Source organism: Clytia hemisphaerica, unplaced genomic scaffold (assembly GCF_902728285.1).
Source record: "Clytia hemisphaerica strain Z4C2 unplaced genomic scaffold, Clytia hemisphaerica genome assembly, whole genome shotgun sequence".
NCBI lineage: Eukaryota > Metazoa > Cnidaria > Hydrozoa > Leptothecata > Clytiidae > Clytia > Clytia hemisphaerica.
Genome location: NW_027103286.1, coordinates 912,954 through 940,387, shown reverse-complemented (window position 1 = coordinate 940,387; position 27,434 = coordinate 912,954). Strand labels below are relative to the sequence as shown.

At 35.2% G+C, this 27,434-nt stretch overlaps 1 protein-coding gene across 1 annotated transcript in view; it reads left to right on the top strand.

Moving 5' to 3' along the window:
* The first annotated feature begins 484 nt into the window (after positions 1 to 484).
* The window catches only part of LOC136806120 (WD repeat-containing protein 97-like), a 41,978-nt gene continuing 15,028 nt past the window's right edge, over positions 485 to 27,434 (top strand). Inside the window, exons 1-23 of the mRNA XM_067062691.1 lie at positions 485 to 720; positions 1,093 to 1,334; positions 2,341 to 2,399; positions 4,654 to 4,711; positions 5,426 to 5,479; positions 5,808 to 5,999; positions 7,786 to 8,123; positions 8,905 to 8,944; positions 10,119 to 10,254; positions 10,730 to 10,831; positions 11,543 to 11,583; positions 12,226 to 12,426; positions 12,984 to 13,053; positions 13,868 to 14,056; positions 14,929 to 15,070; positions 15,535 to 15,641; positions 17,309 to 17,529; positions 18,309 to 19,118; positions 19,271 to 19,521; positions 20,791 to 20,920; positions 23,691 to 23,789; positions 24,603 to 24,838; positions 25,870 to 25,957. Of these exons, the coding sequence (XP_066918792.1) occupies positions 564 to 720; positions 1,093 to 1,334; positions 2,341 to 2,399; positions 4,654 to 4,711; positions 5,426 to 5,479; positions 5,808 to 5,999; positions 7,786 to 8,123; positions 8,905 to 8,944; positions 10,119 to 10,254; positions 10,730 to 10,831; positions 11,543 to 11,583; positions 12,226 to 12,426; positions 12,984 to 13,053; positions 13,868 to 14,056; positions 14,929 to 15,070; positions 15,535 to 15,641; positions 17,309 to 17,529; positions 18,309 to 19,118; positions 19,271 to 19,521; positions 20,791 to 20,920; positions 23,691 to 23,789; positions 24,603 to 24,838; positions 25,870 to 25,957 (3,963 nt within the window). The 5' untranslated portion in view covers positions 485 to 563. The remainder of the gene's footprint in view (positions 721 to 1,092; positions 1,335 to 2,340; positions 2,400 to 4,653; positions 4,712 to 5,425; positions 5,480 to 5,807; positions 6,000 to 7,785; positions 8,124 to 8,904; positions 8,945 to 10,118; positions 10,255 to 10,729; positions 10,832 to 11,542; positions 11,584 to 12,225; positions 12,427 to 12,983; positions 13,054 to 13,867; positions 14,057 to 14,928; positions 15,071 to 15,534; positions 15,642 to 17,308; positions 17,530 to 18,308; positions 19,119 to 19,270; positions 19,522 to 20,790; positions 20,921 to 23,690; positions 23,790 to 24,602; positions 24,839 to 25,869; positions 25,958 to 27,434) is intronic.

Genomic DNA, 27,434 nt, shown 5'->3' with positions numbered 1-27,434 from the left:
TCATTAAAAGATTAAGTTAAAATGAAAATCACTAAGGCTATACAGATAGCCAATATTGAATTTTCTATATAATTTTCATTCAAATGAGTCAGATTTGAACAGTGGTTTAGTGAATCTATTGAAAAAAGTTATACCTATGTTTAAGAGATATGGCCTGTTTCTACAGAAGCTTCCAACAAATGAACCAATATGATAGCATTTACAGGCTGTATCCCTGAAAAGGAGAGGGTAAAATGTATTGGAGAATGTTGATGTTCACAAGATTATTTTATTTTCTAGAATGATTCTGATTAATAACTTCTCAAAGCACCCTTGCTTAAAAATTTATAGTAATCTTTGTATCTATACCTATAGGTCCTTATTAAGTAATTAAAAACACTATTTTGAGAGTTTTACCACGTCCAATTAGAACAACAGTGATTATTTACAAGTCTTTTAAAATGAGCAGAGACTCATGTTCAATGAAAAAGCTATTTTGTTTCTTAGGAATCTTAAAAGTGATTTATGAAATGTTTCAAAGCAGCTCCTGTATACAAGCTAATAATGGCTTGTGAGAAATTATCATGGCTAGTGATAAAGTTGGAGCAAATTGGTCTATTCTAAGAGATGCGATTTATGGAAAGCTAACAAATCCACAATCTTTGGATGGTCGGCCATTCTCCATTTGCTCAGATGGATTCAAGGCCAACAGAAGGAAACAAGACTTTGTATTACACCATGGTATGAAACAAGATTTTCGTTTTTTTACAATATCAAATTTTTGGGCCATTAAAGCTATAGTTTCTTAAATTAAATTTATAAACCGTTTTTAAGTTCAAGAGTTTCATTCAGTTTCCTGCTCTGTTCAAAATTTTAAGTTTCAATATTGCACTGTTTTGGAATTTTTCCATTATAGTTTCAGGGTATTGACAATTTAAAATTTACAATATAAGGTTAACTGGAGACACACCTGTATATTCAAGAACTCTATGTCCGAAAAAAAGGTCATAAAATAACAACTTTGTCTCCTTTACTGCCTTTCAACTTGACAAAACTCCAAAGATTAAAAAAATTATAAGATAATTTATTGATTCCTCATATGTTTTCTTACAGGTATTCAAAACGTTGCTTCCCACCATATTAACTATGCTGAAAGTTATGTGTCCATGAAAAAAGTTCAATACGATGAAAGAAAGAATTCATGTATCATAACCTTCACTGATGGAAACCTTGGACAGCTTGATCTAAACACGCTGACCCAAGATATATTCAAATGTCAACATCCTGTCTACGATTTAGCAATTGCTCACAAATACAAGAAATATATTGCATTATGCCAGGATAAAAGTCTCAGGGTAGGTGTAATTTTGATTTTCTTTCACAAGTGCTTTTTAAAGATAATTTGTAAATACTTTGAAGGGGGGGGGGGTTTGTACTTTTACGGTGTGATGGGATTGGCCCTTTTTTAGTACGGTATTACAGGATTTGACGAAAAAAAGACGGGAAAACGGTAGACAACTAATTCATACATAGTAGAAATAAAGCAAAAAGTAATGAATGGAACAATTTTAGTCGTCTAGAAACCTTTGTGCACTAACTCCAAACAAAAGAAAAGTGTCAATATTTGCAATTATAATCTTTTTCCCGCTCAAAATAATTCTTGAGAAAAACATGTGTGTGGATTTGTGTATTGAAAGTTTTTCATTTGAGTTGATTTTGTTTTGAGAGTTTGTTATTGCTTGATAAATTGTTTTCTCGCTACACAAGTTTCTGCGTAGCTAGCCGGGGTATCTGTAAGGCTGGAACACCGGATTCTTCCAGTCGTTTATACAAACTAAATCTAATTATTATTAGTATTGGTATTATTAGTATTACACGCATTATAAACGACTCCAGTCTAGGAAAACGGTATTTTAAAATCAGACGGTGACGGTATTTGGCCTTATTTGTTGTCATTATGCCGGTATTTGAACCTGTACAAACCGGTGTGCCGGTTTTATTACTTTTTTCAATTTTTCGGGATTCCGCAATTTAGCAAAAATTTTGACGGGAAAACGGTATTTCGAACCCCTACAAACCCCCTTTTGAACAAATTGGAAGCTTGAGTCATCATCGTCTTAAGCTTTTAAACAACATGCTAAATTAGAAAGCTCATAGTTGATTGCTGACCTTGTAACATAAGATTTCCGGTGGGGGTTGAAATATGTGCTGCCATCTTCCGGACACCTGACCCCTTGCACATTATGCAGTTCGAAAATTTATCAGTTTTTTTTATTGCTTCCGGCTGTTGATACTGATTGCCTGTTTGACTGCTTGAGAATATCATTGTAAATACATATCATTTCGTTCTCTTCCATTCAGATTATGAGTGAGGATTTCTCACTGATCAATAGGATTCCATATTCTGGTACTTTAAATGGGTAAGAAAAATGGTTTATCCTTTATTTATTTAAACTTTGTTCACATGAAAAATAGTTCAATCTGAAAACTAATGCCTTTAATAATCAATAGTTTACTGTGAACTTTATCTTTGATATTGAGATTTGGCATTTTTCAAACAGAGGAATAATCAATGTTTTTATGCGACAAAAAGGCAATTCTCACTAACAGAATAAAAATGAACGATCAAACCTTTGTCATGTGAAGCAGGAATTATGATGTTGTAACCATGCACTGTTGTTTTGAAAAGTTTTCGGCATGGTAGAGCCTTAACAAACAATTTAGTTAGACTTCAAAAGAAACTTGTGCTGGCCAAATTTTTGAGTTTTGATAAAATTATTGTTCAAGACAAAATTAAGGTTTGTCTGGAAAATTGTGAAAACATTTAATTAATAGAATTAAATTTTGTTAAAAAAAACCTATAATTTTTATTCAAACACTCATTTTAAGACAAAAAAGTTAAAAGCTAAAGTTAAAAAGTAAAAAGCAATGGCTTAAATATTGAAGCTGTTGTAGTGATCAATATCAATAAGCCATTTTGCTAACATTACATCACAGACTCAATATCTGATTGGGTATAATTGATGTATTGACTTATTTTTCGTCACTTACAACCAATCAGCTGTTGGGCCCATGATATAATGTCAGAATACATTGCAATGGTGCATTATTATATGGACTTACACATTGTTTTATATAAGGAACCTTTACTTGGCTCTGAGCCTGGAGTTCCTTATTTTTCCAGAGAATTTCAGTCTCAAAGTTCATCATCCAGTTCCTTATTTACTTAGCTGCTAAATTTGGATTTGCTAAATATTTGACTTCTGTATAAGTATAATTTCTCTTTTTGACACATTGAATGTCGTTTCAGCAACATTTTATCATCTTTTTGTCGGTTAGTGTAAAACGCAGGTCACAGGTCGCAGGTCGCAGGTCACAGGTCACAGGTCGCAGGTCACAGGTCGCAGGTCACAGGTCAACAAAGTGCAGACTGGAAAAAAAATAAGATCATAACATATACATAACATAACATCAATACATAGCGCATTAAATTACAAAAAAGTAATACATGCTATTTAGATATTATAAAATGACAATTGAATAGAATAACAACCTATTTTGACATAGTGACACTTACTTACAAAAATAATGACAAAATCATAAAATATGATGCCTAGCAAGACAAAAGCACGAAAAATATTTATTATACAAAATGTGATGTGGATGGTGTGAATGGATATAAAATGGGACCAAACAGAAGCTTGCAAGGACCCTAAGAGAGTGTTTTAGAAGGATGGAACTAATTAATTATTCAGTTATTATTTTAATGTCTTAATGACAATTTTTGACAAAAATATTAACAGAATCATAAAATATGATGCAAGAACAGACAAAAAAACGAAAAATATTTATAATACAGAATGTGATGTAGATAGTGTGAATGGATATAAAACGGCACCAATTAGAAGCTTGTGAGGTCCCTAAGAGAGTGGTTTTAGAAGGATGAAACTAATTAATTATTCAATTGTCATTTTAATGACTTAATGACAATTTTTGACAAAAATATTGACAGTATTACAAAATATCATGTCTTACAAGAGAAAAACACCAAAAATATTCAGCATGCCGAATGTGATGATAACAATATGGCTGGATATAAAATTACACCAATCAGAAGCTCGTGAGTTCTCTGAGAAGGTAGTTTTAGAGCGATGTGTTTTATTATATGTAACCATCATATAACATTACAAACATTACAATATGTAATATACCTGTTATACGTATAATATGGTTTCAAATATTTTCTGGTCTGCGTTATACACGGCGCTAACCGCGAAAGATCGATAAAAGCACATGGTTAAATTTTGATGTTTGAAATGGTTTTGTATGGATGAAATTGCTTGAGAATTATGTTTTTGATAATTCTTTGTGTTTTCCAAACATTTTCATCTGCAATGACATTGATTAGAGTTAACCTGTCATCACTGACCTGTGACCTGTGACCTGCGACCTGTGACCTGTGACCTGCGTTTTACACTAACCGTCTTTTTGTTTAGGTTATTGGAAAAGTGTGAAAATTCAAGTTTAACTCTTACTGTACCTTAACTTGATTTCTTCTTCTGAGCCTGAGCAGTTCCTTTAACAATTCCTTAGCTATTTGTACCATTTTCAGCCTCAAGTTCCTTATCAACGTGTTCCTTATAAGAAAATTTTTATGCAAAATCACTTTTTTAGTTTGAAGTACAACAAATACACTCATGAAATTATAACATATGGTCTCAGTTCCATCACAGTAAGTGAAAATATTCCAACCTAGTTGGCACAACATTGTTCATGACATGGATCAGGAGTTTAGGTACCCCCTAAGAAAAAAATTTTAGGTACCCCCTGTGATTGGTACCCCTGTGACTTGAGTATATGTCAAGAAATGAAAAAATTGTATATTTTTATAATTAAAAAAAACAATGATGGTTAAATAAAAGCAAGATATAAAATATAGTTCCCCAGCCCCCAGACCTTACTGAAATTATTAAAAAATCCAGCCCCCAGCCTTTTTCAGGAAGATTTTGGTTGTACCCCCCCCTGGGGGCTGTGGGGGTTCATTCCATGTTGTTTTAATTTTCATTTAACGTTGTGTGCTAGCTGGGAACTCTTTTATCTGATCATTTTTGCTTTATTGGCCATGAAAATGACATGGACTGTTTTGCAGTTCCAACAAACATTCCATTGGCTGTCATTTGAAGAAAAACATTTTAAAGTTGGTAAGCCTGAGGTTGGTCTGCACATGAATATTGATTCTTTTTTGCTTCTTCTCTTAAAGCTTTAGTTTGTGCAAGCGTTCATTCCATTTATGCCTGTAGCGTAAAAAATGGAAGAATCAAAATGTTTTAGAATGTTACCGGTGTTTTAAGCCAAATGAGACTTTTCTGACCTTATCCTCACAAATGTTATTGATAGGGCCACTTTAGGAGAATCAAGTCAATTTTTTAACTCTCTTTCTTTCTAGATATGGATGTTTAGAACAGCTGGAACAATTTTGGTGCCCAGGAAAGTTATTCGTGTAAGAATATTTTTTTATCCATATATAATTTTTTCTGGCCACGAAAAGTCTTGTGATCTACTTTTATTACATACCTTTTTTTACAGAAAATCTGTTTTGAAGGAAACTTGCTAAATGCACCTCCAAAATTATCAAAAAGAGTACAAAGTATTATACAGTCATAATTTCACAATATAACGGTACACAATGTGGCCATTTGTATATGATTAAAAAATTGACCTAAAATTTCTAAAAACCCCTTTTTTATTTGATCCCCCTACATTACCACCCCCTGTTCAACAATGGGGGGGTGTAAACTATGTTATAATTTTAGTAATTTTTTTTCCAGGAGAATATTTTGATCAACGATTCAATCACGTGTATGGATTTGGAGAAAACATTCAGTGAGAATCAACGTTGTTTCGTCGCCATAACAACCAATATTTTGGTGTTCTCCTTACACACTGGTGATTGTCTACATGAACTCAAAAATGCACATAATGTGGAAATATCCGATCTCATGTTTTATAAACCTTTAAAGGTATTTTAATTGTTATTACCAACGAACTCTCCAAAAATTGCGATTTAAACATCTTTTAAACAGTGAAGAAATTCTCAAAACTGACACCACAGGTGTTTATTTAGTATAGAAAAGCTATAAGCTTATTAGGTGTCCAAAGGAATAAAAGTGAGCAAAAATCAGCACAAGGATAGTGAGTGCACCATTAAACTCTGAAAAGTCATTCACGTAACCAAATCTGGCAAAATGGGCTTTCTCTACAAAAATAAGAAAAAATATCTTTAAAGATTCAGTTCTGAATGAAAATGTCTACAAACTTTGCAAAAATCACCCAAATTCAAGTTGACCTAGCTTCTGCACGTGTGTCAACCAAAATTCATCAAGTTAAAATGAAACAGCATTTGGGTAGAAGTATTTTTTGGAAGTTTACTTAGACCTTTTCATTGATTTTCATTGTCCAGGATTATTAAAAAACGATTCAACCTAAATTTAGAATGTAAATCGATTTAAGAAAGTCATAAAGTATGAAAATGTCGATGGTAAAATAGTGTTCTACCTGGATATTAGGCGTACAAACTTTCGCAAGCAGAAACTTTCGCGAGGACGCAAAATCGCGAAATTCACGACATTTACTTTCGCGAATTTTACGGAAAAATATTTTTCGCGAGCATAAACTTTCGCGAAACATGACGTAAAATTGAGAATTTTCACATGAAAAAATGGCTTATAGGGACAAATACTTCTTGGATTGGCTTAAAACATTTTTCCTTTGTCTTATTAGTCTTTTAACAGGCTAAAAAGTGCCATAAAAGTTACATTTTATTCAAAGTTCGAAGTTTTACAGATTTTCTATTTTGTCAAGATTTTTTTCGCGAGCATAAACTTTCGCGAATGGCCCTTCCTAGAATTTTTAAAGACATTTACTTTCGCGAATAGGGTCAAAATTCGCGAAAATCGCAAAAGTTTGTACGCGTTAAGTATACTTTAATTCGTTCTCAGCAGAAAGTGCAATATTGTTGAATATTTTCCAATGAGGAACTTGTATCCTGTCCACCACTGTTTTTTCTTATAATTTAAGAATTTTTATGTTTCTTTTTTTAAAGTGTATGTAAAATAGTACAACATGTACTTAGCTTGAGGCTGAATAACTGAACAACTGAATTTAAGAATGATTTAAGAATTCAAGTATTTATGAAGGAAATCTGTTAAAGGAATAACCAGATAAAAAGTAAAATGTAAAATGTGCTCAAAGATTCCTTCCCTGGTCCTTAGTAAGAGCACCAAATATTTTAAAGAAAAAACATTCTGAAGAAGAAGAAATGACGATTTACAATTTCAGATTTTCATACCTCACGCGTATCTCTCGTTGAAATTCTTTTGTATTTTGCATAGTCTCGATTTCCAAACCATTATTCTTATTACGCAAAATAGGGGCAATTCTCCTACAAAGTAAAAAATAGGAGTATGTCTGCCATAAAAAAAAACCGCGCGAGAGAGTGTTTTGAATAATTTTTCCTTTTTTGACGAGCGCACTTCTCTTTTGCAGTACGGTTCACCTTTAAATGTTTGATAATTAGGTAAAGCTAATTATTGACCTGGAATTTTAAATTATTATTCTAGATCTAGACTAGTTTTTAAGCAGAAACTAAAACTTACAAAACCTAATTATCTTGACTTTGAAAGCAAGTAGCCAGTAGAATTTGGAGGTTCTGGTAAGGACTATGGAAGAAATCTTTTGGTTGAATTTCATTTTTATGTGGTTATTCCTTGAAAGTTTAATATCTTTTTAAATATTTTTTTTCTTCAGTTGGTCGTTAGTGGAGCAAAGGATGGATCTATCAAAACATGGGTGCTTACTCAAAACGATGTATGGCAATTAAACTGTCTGTTCATTGGTCATACAGCTAAAGTGACGTCATTATCTGAATTTCCATACGGCCCTTGTATTGTATCATCGTCATTAGACGGGACGGTTCGCACGTGGAGTTTGGACACAAAAGACGAGATGAAATGTCAGACCATGGATTATGAGATATTAGGAATCGGTCGTGAACAGAAGGATATTAGTTTCTTTTTCACCTTCTCCAAAGCTGTTCTGCAGAAATGGAAAGTGTTGAACGTTTATTCACCCTTCTCTGTACTTGGGTAAGGAGGACCTTTCTATATAGAGTTTTTTTCATGTTTTGTTAAGTTACGTAATTTTTCCGCCATTATGGAAGCAAACGTTCGAATCTGTAGAGGCGACCCCTTAAAGGCCGGTCTCCACTTGCGCGCGCTTCAATCGCACTTTTCGAGCAAAGCTTCCAAGCTATTGGTCAAAAGAAAAATGAAGCAACTCCATTGGCGCGATCTGACGTAATGGTTGAAAAAAGTTGAAATGTGTTCAACTGTTTTTTTCGAGCGCGCGCTACATTTTTATGATGTATTCTTTCTTCCAAGCAAAAAGGATTGAAGCCAAAAAGTGCGATCGCAGCGCGCGCAAATCGATTGTTCGCTTTCATAATGGCGGAAATTACGTAGCTTTACAAAATATGATAAACCTCTATATCTGTTTTTTTTTGCTTTTCGGTTTAACCACATCATCCCTTTTTTTAATGATGAATGGTAGAATTAAGGGCTGGTTTTCATACACTGCGTTGCAATTTTTTTGTTTTTTGACGGAAATCCGTCCAGCTGAGATTCTTCCCGTCTCTATAAACCTGGAAAGGACAAATCTCTATTTTTTCAAAGTTTCGTCTAGATTCGCCAAAGTAGGCTGCAACACCGTCTTATACAATTTTTTTTCGGGTTTTTTGAAAATTATTAGCTTCTTTTTGAAAGAAGTTAACAGAGGTTCAGAGAGTTCTTTTTACCCTATAAATATCATAATATTATAGTGAAGAAGCTAAAGTTTGAACCTAAGCATTTTTTGCGTTATTTTCAATAGGTCGAAGGCAAAGCTGTTGCGCTCCAGTAAATATTCGTTCGTAAGTTTTTCTTTGCTTTTCTTTTATCGCCAAACTGAATCCACAGTAGATTCAAGTTTAAACAAGTAACTTCAAGTTACAAAAAAAAAGATTGCAAAATCTTTTCGAAAATGTTTGTGAGAGAATGGTGTGATATTCTAATTCGACGTTCTACTATTTGATTTGCTCCATTATTCGATGATATTGAAAGTCACCGTAAATGAGGAAATCTCGTAAACGACGCTCTACCATATAGTAATATGGGTGGTATACCTATGATAATACGGGATAATACCAGTTTGTATGAAATATGTAGTACCTTATTGGGGGAAAAATGTCGGAGTTTTATTTAGTCGGGGAAAAATTTCGTCACCTAGAGGCATTTTCGTCACTTTCCCCGACGAAATTTACAATTTAGTCACTTTCACCCAACTAAATTGTCCAAATGAAATGGTTTCCTTCACTAGCTCGAAAAAAGATCTTGTAATTCGACGTTTAAAGCACTAATTTCGGTTAATAAAGGTGTAAAAAATTTAGATTTTAATTTTGGTTGGGGTTAAAAAATTGGGTAAAAGTTTTGGTCGGGTGATAAAATATCGGGGAAAAAATTCAAAATTTTCGTCACTTTCCCCCGACATTTTTTTCCCCGATAAGTTATACAAGTCCCTTTCATTATTTTTTGCTTAATATCTACTATGTCTGAAACAGTCGTCTAGCTTGTTAGGCTTTGAAATTTTCCCTGCTTCTTAGAGCGACTGTTCGTTTTTAGAATTCTCAATATACCAAATTAGCGCGGTTAAGCATGGCATTATCTAAGTCTTACGGGATCTTGAAAATTGCGGGTCAAAATACATGAAATCTATGAAATTGCCGAAACTTACGTCAAAGACTTCCATTCGAAACTGAGAAAATGGAGATTGGAGAGTGGGGATGGCAGCCGATTCGGACTGAAACAGTTAGGCCGTAAATCAAAACTCACAGCGTAAATAGCTTCATGCCTAACCCAGTGCTATAGCCACCCAATATTTTTTTTTTTTAATGTTTTTCATTCTAATTCTTCAAATGAAACTTTATTTTGAGTGCGTTTTCCGGCCATCTTGAACTCAAATTTTCATTATTTAACCCTGTCATTAAACCTCATCATCCCCCGGCATTGCAAACTTGTTTTTATTGAGATTTTATTTTATTTCGTTAGCTTCCATGCTTATCAATATGTGTTTGCGAGGACGCATGCGCGAGAATAGTTTGTCCGGTTACCGGAGAAATCGTCACGGTACTTATCAGTCCCGACTACACGGCTATTACTGATGTCGTTGCTATCGTCTCCGAAGGTATTGCTTACTTTTTCATTTTCCAACACTTATATTGTTACATCATCTGATATTTTCGTTGATTTCTTTAAGTTCAATTATTATTTGGGAACTAATCTTGTCATTTCTCGGTGATTTGGCCCAACAATTTCCATTAAACATATCACTGATATCTTGTACAAAAACACGGAGCTTCTTCGCCCCTAGTTGAAGCAAATTAAATCAGTCATCTTTAATAAATAGACCATAGTTCGGTGCCGGCAATTTGATCGATCAATTTTATAACGCTTAGTTTGGTTGAACAAATTCCTGTACTGGACTGTGGTCTACTATAGTCTATTCTCAGCAAAGATGGCGCATTATTTTGCTTCAAATGCCGTTGCTTTATCTAGTGTTTTATTTAAAATAACTGTCTTTGGCACTCCCTTTGGTAGACAGCCAGAGAAAAGGGAGCCTTCGGATCGCCCTCGAAATTGTTGCATTCTTGTTCTTTTAGAATTACTGTTTGCACTTTTGATGGACGGTCGTATCCTTAAAGTTTCTTACAAAACGAACCCCTGCACCATTATACAAACTTGGACTAAAGAAACGACGGAAGGTGAAGTATTGCCGATCCATCACATTGGGCTATTCCAGAAAGAAATTGAATCCCCTATGTTGATTAGGTCTTTTTTTAAATAGGTGACCCCACTGGATTTTTTTCTCAATTTTTCAGAACCCCCTTGGATTTTTTCTCTTATTTTTTGGACCACCCTAGATTTTTGTCCTCATTTTGCTGACCACCCTGGATTTTTACATCCAAAAAACTAGACCACCCTGGATTTTTTATTTTCCAGACCACCCTGGACGTCACACTTCCTCAATATAGGGGGTATAAACTATTTCTGGAATATTCGTTCACGAGGTCTATCTATTCATACCACGGAGAGAGAGCATTTGATTTTCGACGTTGCTTACTATTTTACCAAAATTCAAGTTGCTACTGACAATCTCAAATAATATTATTATAACTATGCAAGAATATTCAAAAATGTTGATTTTGACTTTTCAGTACATGAAAAGATCATAGATCCTAAAAATAACATGTTTCATCATTCAGGTAGCTTATCAGGTACTTATCGGCCCCTTTTACGCCGGCTCTTATTGGCGTTAGTTGTTCACGGCTGGCGTAATAAGGGCCGGCGTAAGGGATCTGAATTTAATTAAGGTCGGCTTTTTACCAATCTACGACACTGACTGTCCCAGTGTTCGCTTTATTGAAAAGTAAAATACATAATAATCTTTTCAACTTCTTCTTTCATTTTTCTAGCCAATGCTTCAATCACGTGCATCGCTCTCTTTGAATATCATGTAAGTATCTTTATACAATGCACCACTGAAGTAAAGCCGTAGAAAGGAATTATGGGTAATAAGGAATACCATGCTTTGATATAGATTTCCCATTGTTTTAAAATGCTCGAAGGTTTTTTTTGTCGAACCTAAATGTGGAGCTGTTATAGAGATGCAATCAGTTCTGATTACCCACCCAGCTGGCACACAACGTTTTTTCGACGTTTATCTAACGTTCACAACGTCCAAATAACGTTAGATGAACGTTGATGGGCATGATTTATTTCGCCCTTGAAATGACCTATAAGATGATGGGACTAGGTTCGATTCTACCAGGGTTGAAAAGCGTCATTATTCTGGAAGCCTGCAAGCTATTGCATTAACGAGCTCATAAATTGCAAGAAAGGGATCGCTTAAGGGGGTTGGAAGACCTTCAAAGTCCATCTAAGGGTCGTAAAAATCGCAATATTAAATATCAGTTCCCCTAAGGGTTACAAAAAAACAAAAACTCCTATCTTTATCCCTTAAAAAGCTAAACTTGAGGAAAATTCCCGGTATGGGTCCCAAAACTCACAAAATTTCGGGTTTTTTTTTTCGACTCTAGACCTTTTCAAAATCCCCCGGGATTATTCCCCTTCACTCTGTCTTTATTCTTTCTCTTAGTCAGGGTTTGAGAAACTAAACAAACTACTGGAGCAGAAAGAAGACGAAGAATATGGAAAAGGGAACCGTGAGAAGAAAAAGATTAAGCCATTGGAAGAGAAAGAAACAAGGCTTCTGATTGGTGGCTTAATGAATGGATGTCTTGTTATCTTCAATTGGAGAAATGATAAGAACAAAGGATGTGTCATTTTCTCCCTACAGGTATACTACTTTAAGGGCAGAAAGTTTCGCGGGCAGAAAGTTTCGCGATGTTAAAAAGCAAGAGATTTAGCGAATTTAAGTTTCGCAAATTATGGTTTTAGCCGAAATTTCACAGATAGAACTTTCGCAAATTCATATAAAATTTACCTTTTTTGGTAACAATTGATTTTGATATAAGGAATGTGTATCGTGTTTAAAATTTATCGTCCGAGAGTTAACCTATCCTACTTAACCTAGTAGTAACCCATTTAAATTTCAATGATTGTATTAACCGCGATTCAAATTTTCAATTAAAATTTAAAGAAATTTAAAGATCTCTTGTAAAAAACTTACTAATCAATCTTATCAAGTTTCTAAAACTCAAAAAACACAAGGACGGGGGTAACTCACAAACCTCACTAACTTTGAACTTTGTTAGATAAATGGAGAGTATAAGTTCATCAACTAAAGTGACGTAGTGTTCGAGTACGAACAAACTTATTCAATAAGACTTCTTTTTAGAGCCTGACATTATTCAATATTATCTCAATATGTCTTCATCTGCTTTATTTTGACAGGCTCACTGCGAAGAGATTACGTGTATTGCTGTAAATACTGGTTTAAATCAACTCGCAAGTGCTAGCCAAGGTATAGTCTTTGTTTCAATTTTATTTTACGATCAAAATGAGATACAAAAACATGAGTGTAATTTTTTATTTTATTTTAGCGAGAGTTATTCAATGAAATGTAATTCTGAAAATTGTATCATGCTCCTTCACCTTGTAGAGCACTCTTGAAGCATCGCTTAATCTTTAATACATAATATTCAATGTATAAAGTTCCACCTTAGTAGCAATAAACCCCAACCCTCTAACCAAACAAAATGATACAATGATCTTTTTACGAAATACACCAATAAGTACACAATAAGTTTCCCTTCGGAAACACCCAAATTTGAAACCCTATTTAGTCTACACAAAAGACAGCTCCAGGCTCTTAAGCGGGCTCTTAGGCATTGCCTACTCGAAGGGTAGGAGTTTTACGCTCGAAACGAAGGAAGATATGGCGTACCCTAAGCCCTGTTATGCTTTAGTAAAACGTTCGAATTTGTAGAGTCCATGTTTGCTTCCATAATGAGATTACGTAACTTAACAAAACACGAAAAACTACATGGCCTTGCGCAGTAACAAAAAGATCCAAGCTTTTTCGGGTTTTTCGTTAGGGAAAAGAATGTAATTTAAACATATCAATAATCGAAAAATGTCAGGGGTAGTAATTCGAATTTTAAGGGAAATTGGATTCTCATTGAATAAAGTAGCGTATCAAATACTGTTGAAGTAAGACGTCGAATTACAATAGAGATCGTTAAAAAGTTGCGGTTTTTCAATGTGGACTAGTCTCGATACATAAGATCGCATTTCTTTTTATTATTCCATTTTAAGTTTTTTTATCGCTTTTCCAGATTTGACTCTCAAAGTATGGCGTATATACCCTTTCGCTTCGGAAGCGCTCGCTCCGCTCTTCATGTTCAAGAATCACTTACCTGCTACAAATCTGGTTTTCGCTCATCGTTCGCTTGGCGTTGTATATCAAGATACTACAAAATCATCTTATGTCTTCTCAATGTTCAATACGAAGGATCCTAAAAAAGGTATGATCTGTATGGATATCTTTTTAAGGACAAATCTAAGGAGTTACATGCGTTGATATAATTCAAAATCTGATCTATTTTTCATGTGTTCATTAAGGTTTTATTTAAACCGGTAAACGGCTAATTCTGCTGGTCCAAGGCACGAAATAGATACGATTCGCCGGTCTGCAAATCCGGTTCACCACCTAAATTACATATCCATGCTAATTAAGACACTAGGATCACCAGCCTAGAATCTATAATTCTCCAGAGTCGATTTTCTATTTGTCAGCCTAATTAAAAACAAAGCAAAACCTCCGTAGACAATTTTGGTATGGTTAAGCTTTTACTCTTGAATTGAACAATATCAATGTCGATAAAAGTTGATTCATCCAGCATTTGGCAGACAATGTTGTTTCAACGTTTAACTAATGTCCAAGGAACTTAGACTACACAATATATTGGTGAGCAATATTCGACAATCAAGTTTGCGGACCGTAATGTACGGAGTAAACAACAGGTGCTCTATTATAAAAAGGAATTTTCTTTCTGTAAATAATCCCCCTATATTTTTGGAATATTGCAAATCGAGATTACAACATATTGCCGACACCTTTTCAATATATTGCCGGTATTCAGCTATCAATATACCTGACAATATTTTGTGTAGTGTACCCAGCTGGTACACAACGTCGTTTCAACGTTTTTCTAATATTCACAAGGTCCATATAACGTTAGATGAACGTTGAAACAACGTTGTGTGCTAGCTGGGTATGTAGCCCTTGAATTGTTTTGTAATCATGGCCTTCACATTTTAAAGGGTTGTGAATTTCCTTGGAAACTCGAAGGCTTAGCGAACTTGTGTTAAATCTCAATCTTTCTCTTTCTACCAGCACAACAGATACAACACGATATGGTGGACGATCATTGTGACGTCATCACTTGTGTTGACGCTTGTCCGAAATTACGCATCTTTGCTACGTCATCAATGGATGGTACTGTCCGTATATGGAGTAATCGAAACTTACTGATCAGGTACAGGATGGTGAAAAGTATTAGTTATTAGAATTCGGCAACAATCGACAAAGATTTTGATAGTGATATACAGATATCTCTTTTCAAAAAGATTGAACTTTCTGGGTGGAAACAGAATGATATCAATCACAAATAGGAAGTAAGGGAAACAAATGAAAATTTCCAGGAGAGAGAAACAGATATCTTATTCCTTATAAGCTTGGGAGAACAGATCAAAATTTTAGTTCTGGGAAGATACTTTGAGATTAAAAATTTAGGTTTTGAGCAGAAACAGATCTTTATTTCTAGGAATAAGATTTTTAAACTTTTGGCCAACAGATCAGATTTTCCAGGAAGGCTATGCCTAGGGAAACAGATGTTTAAAAAAAGGTCCTCGCTGGATGCTTTCGCCCATGAGTTAATAAAAACCACATTTCAAAACATTGTTCAATTTTCTCTCATTTTTTCCTTTTCTTTTTAAAAAGGGTAATCAAAACAGATGATTTCGTGCGAAGTTTATCATTCTGTTCTCAAAGGGGTGATTTGTTGGTTGGCGTTGGGAGTAATCTCAACTTTATTCACCACAAACAATGTAAGTCTTTTCCCTTAACTCGAACCTAGTCCCTTTATATAGTAGGGGCGAGGCAACCACAGATTTCTATAAAGCCTGAAGCTCTTCCAAGCAAAAAAAATTGAATATCGCAAAAAATATTGGTGCTATCGTTTTCGAAAACCTTATTATTGGTCAAGCGCTGAAACTCTATAGTAATGTCACGTGACCTAGGTAGGATTTCCTACCTAACCTCGGCACACTTTTCAGCCAAAGCACGACATCTAGCCCTTCGGACTTTATGAATCTATGGGGCCAACCCTTATGATCCGTAGCATTTTTCGTGAGACTCAACCGCATGTGATTGGTTCGAAAGTAGATAGGATTTTGAAATTTTTTGTTAGGGGCCGGCGAATTAGGCCTGGCAAAAGGTTTTATGTCCAAAAAACTGACGTCGTATGCAAAACTCCTAACCAACAAAATAGGCAAAAAATTGACGATTTTTGAAATTTGAATTAAACACATTAAACGAAAATTGTTGATACCATCGGATATATCATATACTGTGTAAAATTGTATACTCCAACAAGTGTTGAATTCAAAAACACAAATAAGATATGATCCTTTAAAGATGCTACGGATCGTAAGGGTTGGCCTCCTTACTATGAGCTAGTTCTTTTATACAGTTGACGCTCTCTAATTCGGTCTTCAAGGGGAATTTGATTTTCATGGAATAAGGAAGCCTATCGAATAGTAGAACGTCGGATAAGAGAGCGTCAACTATAATTCATCAGTGAAATCAAAGAGTGGTGCAGGTGGCTTTGGGTACGAGATAGACATTTTCCTAGCTTCGTATACTGTATTTCTCTTTTGGCTAGCTAGCATCTGTTATTCTTGAGAATAATGTCTATAACGAAATGGATAGATTGTAGCAGGAGATGGGTTAATCATCTAAATACAACGGCGTGGTCTACTTTTCTAAGGTTTCATTGTCTTTATGAAGAGATATCCCTAAATTAGGATTTCTTTTGACTTAAAAATTTAAACAGTATGAAGAAAAAACTTTGGTTTTTTTTAGGGGGGCTGTCACTTTATTATAGAACCCATTACAGGAAAAGCATTTCAGAGTCGGGTAAGAGTGGCTGTTGAACAGAGATTATTCTTCGGTTTCCTGACTACCTTTCGGGAAAACAAATTTTTGGGAAAGTGACAGAAAATTTGATTGGATGACAAAATGGTTTCCCTTAAAAAATTCCCCTATTTTTCATCGTCAATAAGAACCTATTAACTTCTATCTCTTCTAAACTTTAATTTTCGTTTTTACACTCAGTTTATCAAGGTACAAGGTACTGGAAAATTAGGGGGAAACTCTAAACAGAAAAACTTTTTTTCCAAATTAGTTCTCAAATTTAAATCTTTTGTCGGCGAAAAATAACGAATTTGAAAATTTTGACGAAGATGTGGGGACAGGCTGGAGTTTTTACAAGCTCTTTTTTGATTTGGTTTGTCGTTAACCTGTAATGAAACAATTTGCTACGTTTTTTCTAAAGAACGCGTCGTCTCTATCAATTCAAATGACCTATTAGTGAAGTATCTTATAAAAAATCCAGCTCATCCCAAAATTTGTCTAGTCGACGAAAGTTTTACCCGTCGAAGTGAATTCCCGACTGATTAAAATCCCGACATTTTTCCCCGATATCGTTCACCAGATCTTCCAGATTCATATTTGTATCAAATGGTTGCCATGGTTTTCACCGAGAACAAACAAGTTGAACCAATCAAAATCGAGAAAAAGAACACATTGACACCGAGCGATCAAAATCGTTTATTCCGCGCGCACTGTTCATACATTAAATTCATGAAGTTTCTGGATGATGTTCCTGATTCCGAATTAGAACGAAGAAGATTAGAAGAAGAAGATAAACAAAAGGTCTGGGTCGAGATTTTTTTATTAGTTTACCGATGAGGTTGCATTCTGTGGTTAAAGAATTATTTGCGAGTTTATGTATTTGTACTTTTGAGGACGGTAGAGTGACTGAAGTGATTTGGAAAACCCCGCATTTCTGACCCGCAAAAATCTAGGGTCCTCAGTCATAGATATAGACAGATTATAACCTTACCGTCTCCCTCGTTGAAAAACACATTAAACTCGCTATTAGGCAGTTTTTAAGTTTTTAAGGCGACGGTAAGTGAAGTCGACGCAAAACAAAGTTGATAGTTGATGTACAGCTCTATATCGTCTTTGCTCACCTAAACAGACGACGGTATTTTGGTTTTTTTACCGTTGTCGACCAAAGTGGACGGTGATTTCGTTAACATGTCAACTTTGCTTTATACCGTCTCTTTTGATTTACTTCGAAAACATAAACTCGCTATTATGGAAGCAAATGTTATAGATTTGCTTCGGGCACAGCTTTTTTCTAAATTGAATGTCGAAAATTTAGATGAGAAACCTGCTTATAGATTTTCAATGAAATTTTATAAGTGATAGCAAACCTTATCTATTTCTTGGCGAGATAACTGTTAAGTTTTAAAGGCTTTTTGAAGAATAAGTAAACTACTTTTCGGTGTTTTAGCTAACACCCATTTTTAGAATTGAAAAATCTTTTTAAACAAAGTTGTGATTATGCAAAATCTTTAATATTCTCTTTGTATATTCTTGACTCTAGAAAAATAAAATTAGTTGAAACTATCGTTCTTTTTTTTCAGGAGTTTGAAGTTCTCAAAGCACGAGATGAAGAGCTCGAATTACTTCGAGATGGCAAACTAAAGGCGTCACATAAGCTTCGAACTAAGAAAATTATTAAAACTTCTAAGAAAGAAGCCTTTGAGAAATATCTAGACTTCTTTTACAATCGGGGACCAATTGAAGGTCCGAACGTTGACGAATTTGCCGGTGACGAAATGCCATTTCTTGTTAAAATGGATAGTTCTTATAAGCCTCCGGTCCATGATGAAGGCTTTTTTGGAATCCAGGCTACACTTGATGACATCAAAAAAGTCAAATCGAACCTTCGAAAAACGCGGGAAGACGATGTCGAAAAACGCAAAGAAGCCGAGCGAAGTCTCGCTAAGGAGCCAAAGATGCGCGAGAAACGTTCTCTCTCTATAGCTGGCTCAACTATCGATGAGTTTAAAAAAGAGACAAGGAACCGAGCTACTTTATCAGCGTCAACTACATACGTGGAACGTTTGAAAGCATTCAAGAAAGCACGTGATCAAAAGGACTTTGAATTTTGTTTGGACAAGTTAGAGAGCATTGAACTAGAAGCTTCCAAAGAATATCCGAGCAACGAGAGCGCTACACGCGCCGCTAACAGAAAGATCATACAGCGTATAGAGCAAACTTCCAATGCGCACACGCCGAACAATGAAACTTTACCAGTGGCGCCCGATGGTTACATTCCGAATTCTGTAGTCGTTGCGTTGTACCGTGAATTACGACGTGAGACGAAGGAAAAACCATTGGTTGCGTGGAAACCGAAGGAATTGACGGAAGATCAACTACTACAAATCAGGGTTTGTTTTCTCATGTCTACTTTTTGATCATCTTAAAGTCCGTCAAAAGTTAACGGAACAAGAGAATAATCTATTTCTGAAAAGGACAAAGCAACGAACGTAATCTAATTTATTGAAGCGTAAAAAATTATCTTTTTCGTTTTGCTTTACAGAAAGACACGCTAGAACCAGTTGAAGATTCACCGCCATTAACGCCCATTGAATCTGACGAATCGGAAGTAGAGGAGGAACCGCCCAAAAAGATTTTCGAACATTTCACGCCCGTTCGGGTCAAAGAAGATATTTCAACGCCCCCGCCCACGCCACCGCCACCAAAACCGGTAGAGAAGAAAAAGAAGACACCTCCAGAAACGCAACCTAAACCAATCAAGAAGTTGGTTTCAAGACCCAAATCTCCAGAAAAGTATAAACACTCTATTTTTTCTTCTTGATTCTTATTTCGAATTTGCGTATAAATTTGTTCGAACTCTACATAAAAAGAGATATTGCTTTAAGGTCCAATTAATTGAGTTTTCTGTCAATAAAGTCTGAACAAAAGATGTCGACCATTGATGAACATATTTTGTGAGTGAAAAAAAACACAGACCTATAGTAGGGGTAGTAGGAGGGGGGCTAATCTTGTGTTTTTTTTGGTTTTTTTTGCATGTGTTTGGTTTGAAAGTAGATAGGATTTTTTTTAATTGTATTACCTTATCGGCCAAAACTTAGTCGGCCTTAATTATTAGTCGGCCCTAATTTTAGTCACCTCGTCAAAATTTAGTCACTAAGGACCGACTAATAACTAAGTTTTGGCCATTTCTAAATTTTTAGTCGGCCCAAATTTTATTCGGTCCAAATATTTTAGTCGGCCCAAATTTTAGTCGGTCCAAATTTTAGTCGGCCCAAATTTTAGTCGGCCCAAATTTTAGTCGGCCCAAATTTTTAGTCGGCCCTAATTTTAGTCACCAAGCCAAAATTTAGTCACTTAGGGCCGACTAAGTTTTGCCCAATAAGGTAATCGAAATTAAGGCATCGGATAGAACATGAAATTCTGAACAAGGAAAGTATATTACAACAAGTCTTTGTACTCAAATATAAAAAAATATAGGCGTTTGAAGCTCACAATCCTGTTAGGTAGAGTACGATTGACGTCAAGTTTAGTCTAAAACGTAACAGATTGTAGAAGATTTCAAACTTTAAATAACCATATTCTTTTGTGACTTATCATTTTGCTCCGAATGTCACTCTCCATCTGACGATAACAATCATTTTTGTTGAATCTGGTTGAATTCGACTTTTGAAAATGGTCAATTTTTTATTAATTTTGGGGGTTAGGAATTTTGCTTAAAACGTCCGTTTTTTTTTTTACCAGGCCTAATTCGCAGGTCCCCTCTCAATAAAATTTCAAAATCCTTTTAGGGCCATCTGAAGCCTGTGTCTCTTATCCAGTCTTTTCATGCAACCTGCTTTAATATTCATTTTGTTTTAATTCGTCATTTTATTGTTTTAGATTTTAAAATTATTTTTAAGCTCAACTTTGTTTTACAGAAATCGTTTGCCTGAATGATTTATATGATACTTTTTAAATCAAAAATTTTCATCCTTTGCTTCAAATATCTTGGCTTGATAAATTTTCTCGGACTTGCTTTTATTCTTCATTCATTTTGTGTTGATGATGTTGCTGTTTTTTCAGACCGCAACCAGTTGTTGTAAAGAAAGTGAATTTTCCACCTCCACGTCCAGATACTCCTTTACCAGACTTCATTTCACAATTCGAAAATTGTGCCTGGTTCCAAGCACTTTATGCTGACTTGAATCCAAAGGTATGAGTTTTACGGCCTACCCAGCTGGCACACAACGTCGTTTCAACGTTTTTCTAATATTCACAACGAACGTCCATATAACGTTAGATGAACGTTGACACAACGTTGTGTGTCAGCTGGGTACCGTCACATGTGACTTGTTTTTGTAGTATGTAAGGGTCTATGATAGACATTTTCATAAATTACGTCACCGACATCACTTGCCTTGAATTCAAACAATTACCATGGTGATTATGTCTCTTGAGATATTTAATTATATTTTTGGCGACCTGGAGGTCCTATAAATTAACCGTTGTCCGTCCGTCCGTCCGTCTGTTACCAGCTTTTCTCGAGATTGGCTCATTAGTTTTTTCTGATTTTTGGCACAAAGATGCAAAATGGCAATGACCAAAATGTGACGGAGCCCGATTTTCATATAAAATTTCAAAAAAAATTTTCCGGCCGAAAATACCGGAAATATGCCTGAAAAACTGTTTTTTTGGCATTTTCTCGAGATTTTTATCATTAGTTTTTTCTTATTTTTTGCTCAAAGATGCGTATTAACAATGCCTAAAACATGGCCGAGTGTGATTTAAAAAAAAAAAAGGATTTTCATTGGACTTTTTCCTTATAATTGGTTGTTTTTTCATTCAAAAACATTATTAATAGCAATGCCCACCATCAAGCATGTTTCAATTTTCAATAAAATTGATTTTTGAAGCTGGAACTATTTAAAAATTGCCGGAACAACATATTTTCGCCGGAAAGACAGTATTTCTTGAATTTCTCGAGCTGTACTTTATATTTTTTTATGAAATTTTGCACACTGATGCAAAATGACAATACCTAAAATGTGACGGAGCCCGATTTTCAACAAAAAAACATTTTTTTTTCGTCCGAAAATGCCGGAAATATGCCGGAAAACCCGTTTTTTTTGTGGACATTTTCTCGAATTTTCATCCTTAGTTTTTTCTGTTTTTTTGCAGAAAGATGCGTATTAGCTATGCTCAAATAATGGCCGAAAACAGTTTTTCTTGAATTTTTCAAATTCTCCTTATTGCTATCTAACTTTCATCATCAGGTAGGTCCATTCAGCATCTAGCTTGTTATGAATAGGAGGTATTTTTAATAAAATCCGCTTGGAGTTAATCTCCATGGCAATAATTTCAAGACGAGGCAAGTGTTATTCGTAACGTAATTTATGAAAAAGTCTATTCACTTCTTTAAAGTGAGTTTAGTGAGTTTATGTATTTTCACTTTCGAGGACGGCGGAGTAACTGATTTTGAACAAACTGCAGTTCTGACATCAAAATCGAATCGGTCAGGATCTAGACAGATCAAAAGCTAGCCGTCTCCGTCACAGAGGAGCACACATAAACTCGATATAGATTACAGATATCAAGGGTAACCACGGTAAGACGAGATAAGAGTTGTTTGAGACAAAGCTTATAATTAGACTATCAGTCTGTTCCTCTAAAGAATCCTGCATTGTAACACGCATGTGTAATTTGTCGTTCTTTAAAACCATAGGTAGTTAATTCCCGTGATAACCAAAGGGGAATGAATACGTAGGGGTGGTGCAGTCACAGTTGTGGATGGCGGCATTTGTTCTTTTTTTCTATTTTTAGCTGGCACATAACATCGTCTCAACGTTCATCTAACGTTATATGGATGTTGTGAACGTTAGATAAACGTTGAAACAACGTTGTGAGCCAGCTGGGAATGCAGGATTCTTTAGATAAGCCCCCTCTATAGTAGACGTCAACCGCGTTTTTTTCTACGCAATTTAGAATAAGAAATTAGAATAAGAAACGACATGACATTTCGCGTTATTTGGTTGCTAGCTTATAATAAGACCTCGACTTTCCTCGAATTTCTTAAATACACCTCACATTCTCTTTAACCTGAACTAGTTTTCATCTTCCTATACTCGATAAATCTTTTTAAACACTAAATATTATGGGTCATAAAAAAAACTTGTTTTCAGTGAATATTTGAGTTCTAAGGTTTTAAATTTTTTTCGACCCACCCGGTAGTTGCCACGATTGCACAATGACAAGACACACAGTTTACTCTCGTGTTCTGCAGGGTTAACTGCTATACCCATGTGTAATACAGCTGAAAACATTGCAAGAAGGGGGACTTTGTAAAGTTTCTACTAATCTTGAGGGCAACTTAGACTACACAATATATTGGTGAGCATTATTCCACAATATAGTTTGCGGACCGTAATGTACGGAGTAAACAACAGGTGCTCTATTATAAAAAGGAATTTTCTTTCTGTAAATAATGCCCCTATATTGTTGGAATATTGCAAATCGAGCTGACAATATATTGATGACACCTTTTCAATATATTGCCGGTATTCAGCAATATATTATCAATATATTGCATTACAATATATTGTGTAGTGTACCCAGCTGGTACACAACGTCGTTTCAACGTTTTTCTAATATTCACAAGGTCCATATAACGTTAGATGAACGTTGAAACAACGTTGTGTGCCAGCTGGGTATGTAGCCCTTGCATTACAATATATTGTGTAGTGTATGTAGCCCTTCAGATTCACAAGATTCACAAAGATGACTGCTGGACTTTAGGATAAAGTTTGAATAAGACACTGCCTAAGGTAAGTTGGTCTAATGTCGACATCCCTCATCTAATACCGACATCCTTCTTTAGAGTGATTCCGACATTCCTATATTCGTATCTCTAAAGAAGGGGATCGGAATTAGATGATGGATGTCGACATTAGACGAACTTACGGTCCTAAGTTCTTCTTTCCTTGCAGACTTTTGGATCTTCACCAACTGTAACAGTGTTTGTTGAAAGTCTATTGGAGAAGTTGATGTTGACCAGAGATTACCCTACAAAGACAAATATCATTTCAGTACGTATTCTGTATGTCTTCTGTATGCCTTTGAAAAGGTTTTTATCTTCTCCTCGTAGAGTGCTTGATAAGTTGATAGAGCAGTTATATATTAAAGGTTTTATTTTTACCTAAGTGTTTTCGTTTCATATGAGGACAGTGTTGCTCCCTTGAATTATGGTGATATAAGCAAAAAATGTTTTTCTTTTCCTCTTTCTGACCAATCTTGCTCCACATCCGTGTCAATCCAATGTGAAAAAGCTTGTGAATTAAAATTGACGAATAAGCAAACGATATCACTCTTATTTGAAAACAAAACCTTTAAGAGTCAACATATTTGACGGGATGGTGATCTCAATGATAAGCGATATAAAATTCTAAGAACAATAGATTTTTCTCATGGGTGAAACTACAATTATCGTAAAGTCTATTTCAAATTAGCTGGCAGTGTTTTTTCAAACCTCAAGAACTTTTGATAGAGTTCGAAGAAGTTAGCGGTTTTGTGCTCGTTGAAAAGATCCGAAGTAGAATATCATCAAAAAAGAAAAAAATGGAAAACGAAGATGAAAAATTAAGAAGAAAAAAATCAACTTCTTGTAGAATAATGCTATGATCTTCAGTTTTGTATCAGAAACTTTTCAATCTTAGAATGATAATTTGAAATAGACTTTAGTACACTAGAAAAATCACCAGATTGGTGCAACCACCGGCAAGAAATGAAAATTGGCAAGTGACAAGAGTTCACCTAAAAGGTCAAATATTTTCCCCCAATAGAGTGTAAGTTTTCTGACTAACTTGTGTGGCTCATTTTATTGTGACTTTTTTCATTTACAGGCGATAACACAGTTATACCAACAACAGTCATTTATTGAGCAGCTCAAGCAGAAAGTTCGAACAACCCTTCTCAATGAACTTAACTTGCCTGGTGGCCGCCCCTCTTCAAAAAACTCGACGGAGGAGTTGAACTTCATTAAGAAAGCACTGCAATTACTTTTCGAAATTGATGCACTCTCACCCATGGTGTTGGTGGAATTAATGGCGCAGTTTATTTTGGCTTATCCTTTTTTCAGGTGAGTTTTTTTATTCGGACGGCTTGTTTAAACTATACACGTTTATTTTATAAGAACAAACTATATACAGTTGACGCTCTCTAATTCGACGTTCTACTATTCGATAGGCTCCCTTATTCGATGAAATTTAAAGTCCCTGTCAACAAGAAACTCTCATAAACGACGCTCCCTTATTTGATAAGCTCCCTTATTCGATGAAGATCCAATTTCCCTTGAAGATCGAATTAGAGAGCGTCAACTGTATGAACATAAGGCTTCGACGGCCAAAAATATTTTTAGAAAAAGTTACAAACATTTTAGGCTTTGCGTGTTCTAAAACACCTATTTTCTTAGGAAAATGCAAATGTTGGGTGTTCTTATAAAAAAACGTGCAATCTGTCCTTTTTCAGAAAAACGAGCGTAAGATTAAGAATCTAAATACAAGGCTCTCTCTTTTAAACGTGCGTCAGGAAGTTTTTGATATTAAAGTTGATAGAAAAGTGATAAATTTTAGTCAATTTATTCACACGAGAGAAAGTTTAATTCCAACTCTAAATACTTGCCATGCGTGGAGTAATCAGAATCTGCTCGGAGATAATTATGTCCTTTGAATATTCAAAAAACATCAGTTATATGGATGTTATGAACTTTGGATGGACGTTGGGGTTAAACCGCCGGGGAGGGGGCACTCGACTCAAAAATGACCGTACGTGCGGCCCAAAATTAGGCCTTTCAAATCGGACCCTTACAGTGCAGAGAAAATTTAGCAATATTTGAGCAAATTATCGCGAAAATTCACCCTTACGATGCATTTTCTTGTCGAATTTCTTTTTACCATTTACAGGCAAAATATGGTCAGATTTTTCAAATTTTACGCCCTTAGAGTGCAATTTTTTTCATCTTTGCTTATTTCGACCCTTACAGTGCACTTTTGGAAGCTTAGAAAATATACCCTTAAGGGCTGCACGTACGGTATGTCATTTACCTTGCGTGAACACCCCCCTGGGGATTAGACCTTGAAAGTTTGGAAACTCTTTTTAACTCTATTCTAGGAAAGAAATAATGAAGACATTAGGAGAATTAGGTTTGCATGATCCTAAAGGATATTTGGAACATGAACTGTCCAGTTTCGACTTTTCGGTAGGTTTTCGAACACGAACTTTCTAGTTTCGACTTTTTCGGTAAGTTTTCGAACATTAACTTTCTACTTTCGACTTTTTCGATAGGTTTTCGAACATGAACTCTCTAGTTTTGAGTTTCTCGAACATGAACTCTCCAGTCTTGACTTTTTCGATAGGTTTTCGAACATGAACGTTCTCTAGTTTCGACTTTTCGATAAGTTTTCGTGACTTTTTTATATGAATCTGCTAATAGGAAATTTTTGTATTCTATTTTTGGTGACTCACCACTTTTTATCTGCCATATTTGCTCACAAACAATGTTGTACTTATTGATATCTTTGAAATTTTTCTTCAAAATAATTGTCTTTCTTCGACGCCTAACTTACCGAATCAAGTTGTGTAGCTTTACACTTATTAAAACTTTAAGACTTTCTTTAATTACCTAATCGGGAAAAATGTCGGGGTTGGTGGTGTCCAATTTGGGGTAGCGACATAGAGGTGTTTCATGTGTTGTTAATTTGCAAGCAAATGTTCGCTTTGCGTAAGGGATCGCCTCTACAGATTCGAACGTTTGCTTCCATAATGGCAGAAGTTACGTAACTTACATTCTGATAAATAACGAGATTGCTCACGGAAATTTCTAACCCGCGCGAGCAAACCCGCACCTCTGTCAATCATTTTTAGACCTGTCAATCAATTTTTGGCAGCATTTTCAATCAGTTTTGCTTTTCTTTTCACTTGTGGTTCTGAAAAAAGTGTTTATAAGATAACAAAAAAAGACGAAAGTCGATATTTATGCATTTTTTAGTTGAAAGTTTTGGAACACTGGATTTTCAAGAGAAGGGAAAGTCATAACTCTTGACTCTTGACTCTCCACCCGCTAACCAACCTGATCCATTTTGAAATATTGTACTTGAGTCAATCAAACTGCATTGAGCTGAGGTGACACTACTTAAAAAATTTTTGTTTCTTGTTTCTTAAAATTTTAACGGAAATTTTCAAAAATATCAACAAGAGCTCATAAAACCAGAAAAAGTTTGGTCAATGCTGACAAAACAGACAAAATAACACAAACTTCGTCGCACCGTATAGGATACGAACTCTCGAAAATAATTACCAATTGCCAATTCACTGTCTTATCCACTCGGCCACATGGGTGTGAAGTTACGTGGAACAATAATTATTACAATACCTTTATTTTGCTATGACTTGCTATAATTTTACCCTGTCATTGACTTCTTAATTAAAGAAATGATTTTAGATTATTTCCAACATGCAAGTTTGCTAGTGTCTATAAATAGAAATTTCCATCTGAGGGGTTAGGACACTCTCCAATCTCTTTAAAGTCTCAAAAGACTGAAGAGAAGAGCTTGTTCTTGCATACAGGACCATACAGTACCCATATACAGCAGACAGAGCGTACACGCACGGGCGATTAAATACGATCGCGCGGGATGCGGGTCAAAAAATTCCCGTGAGCAATCTCGTTATTTATC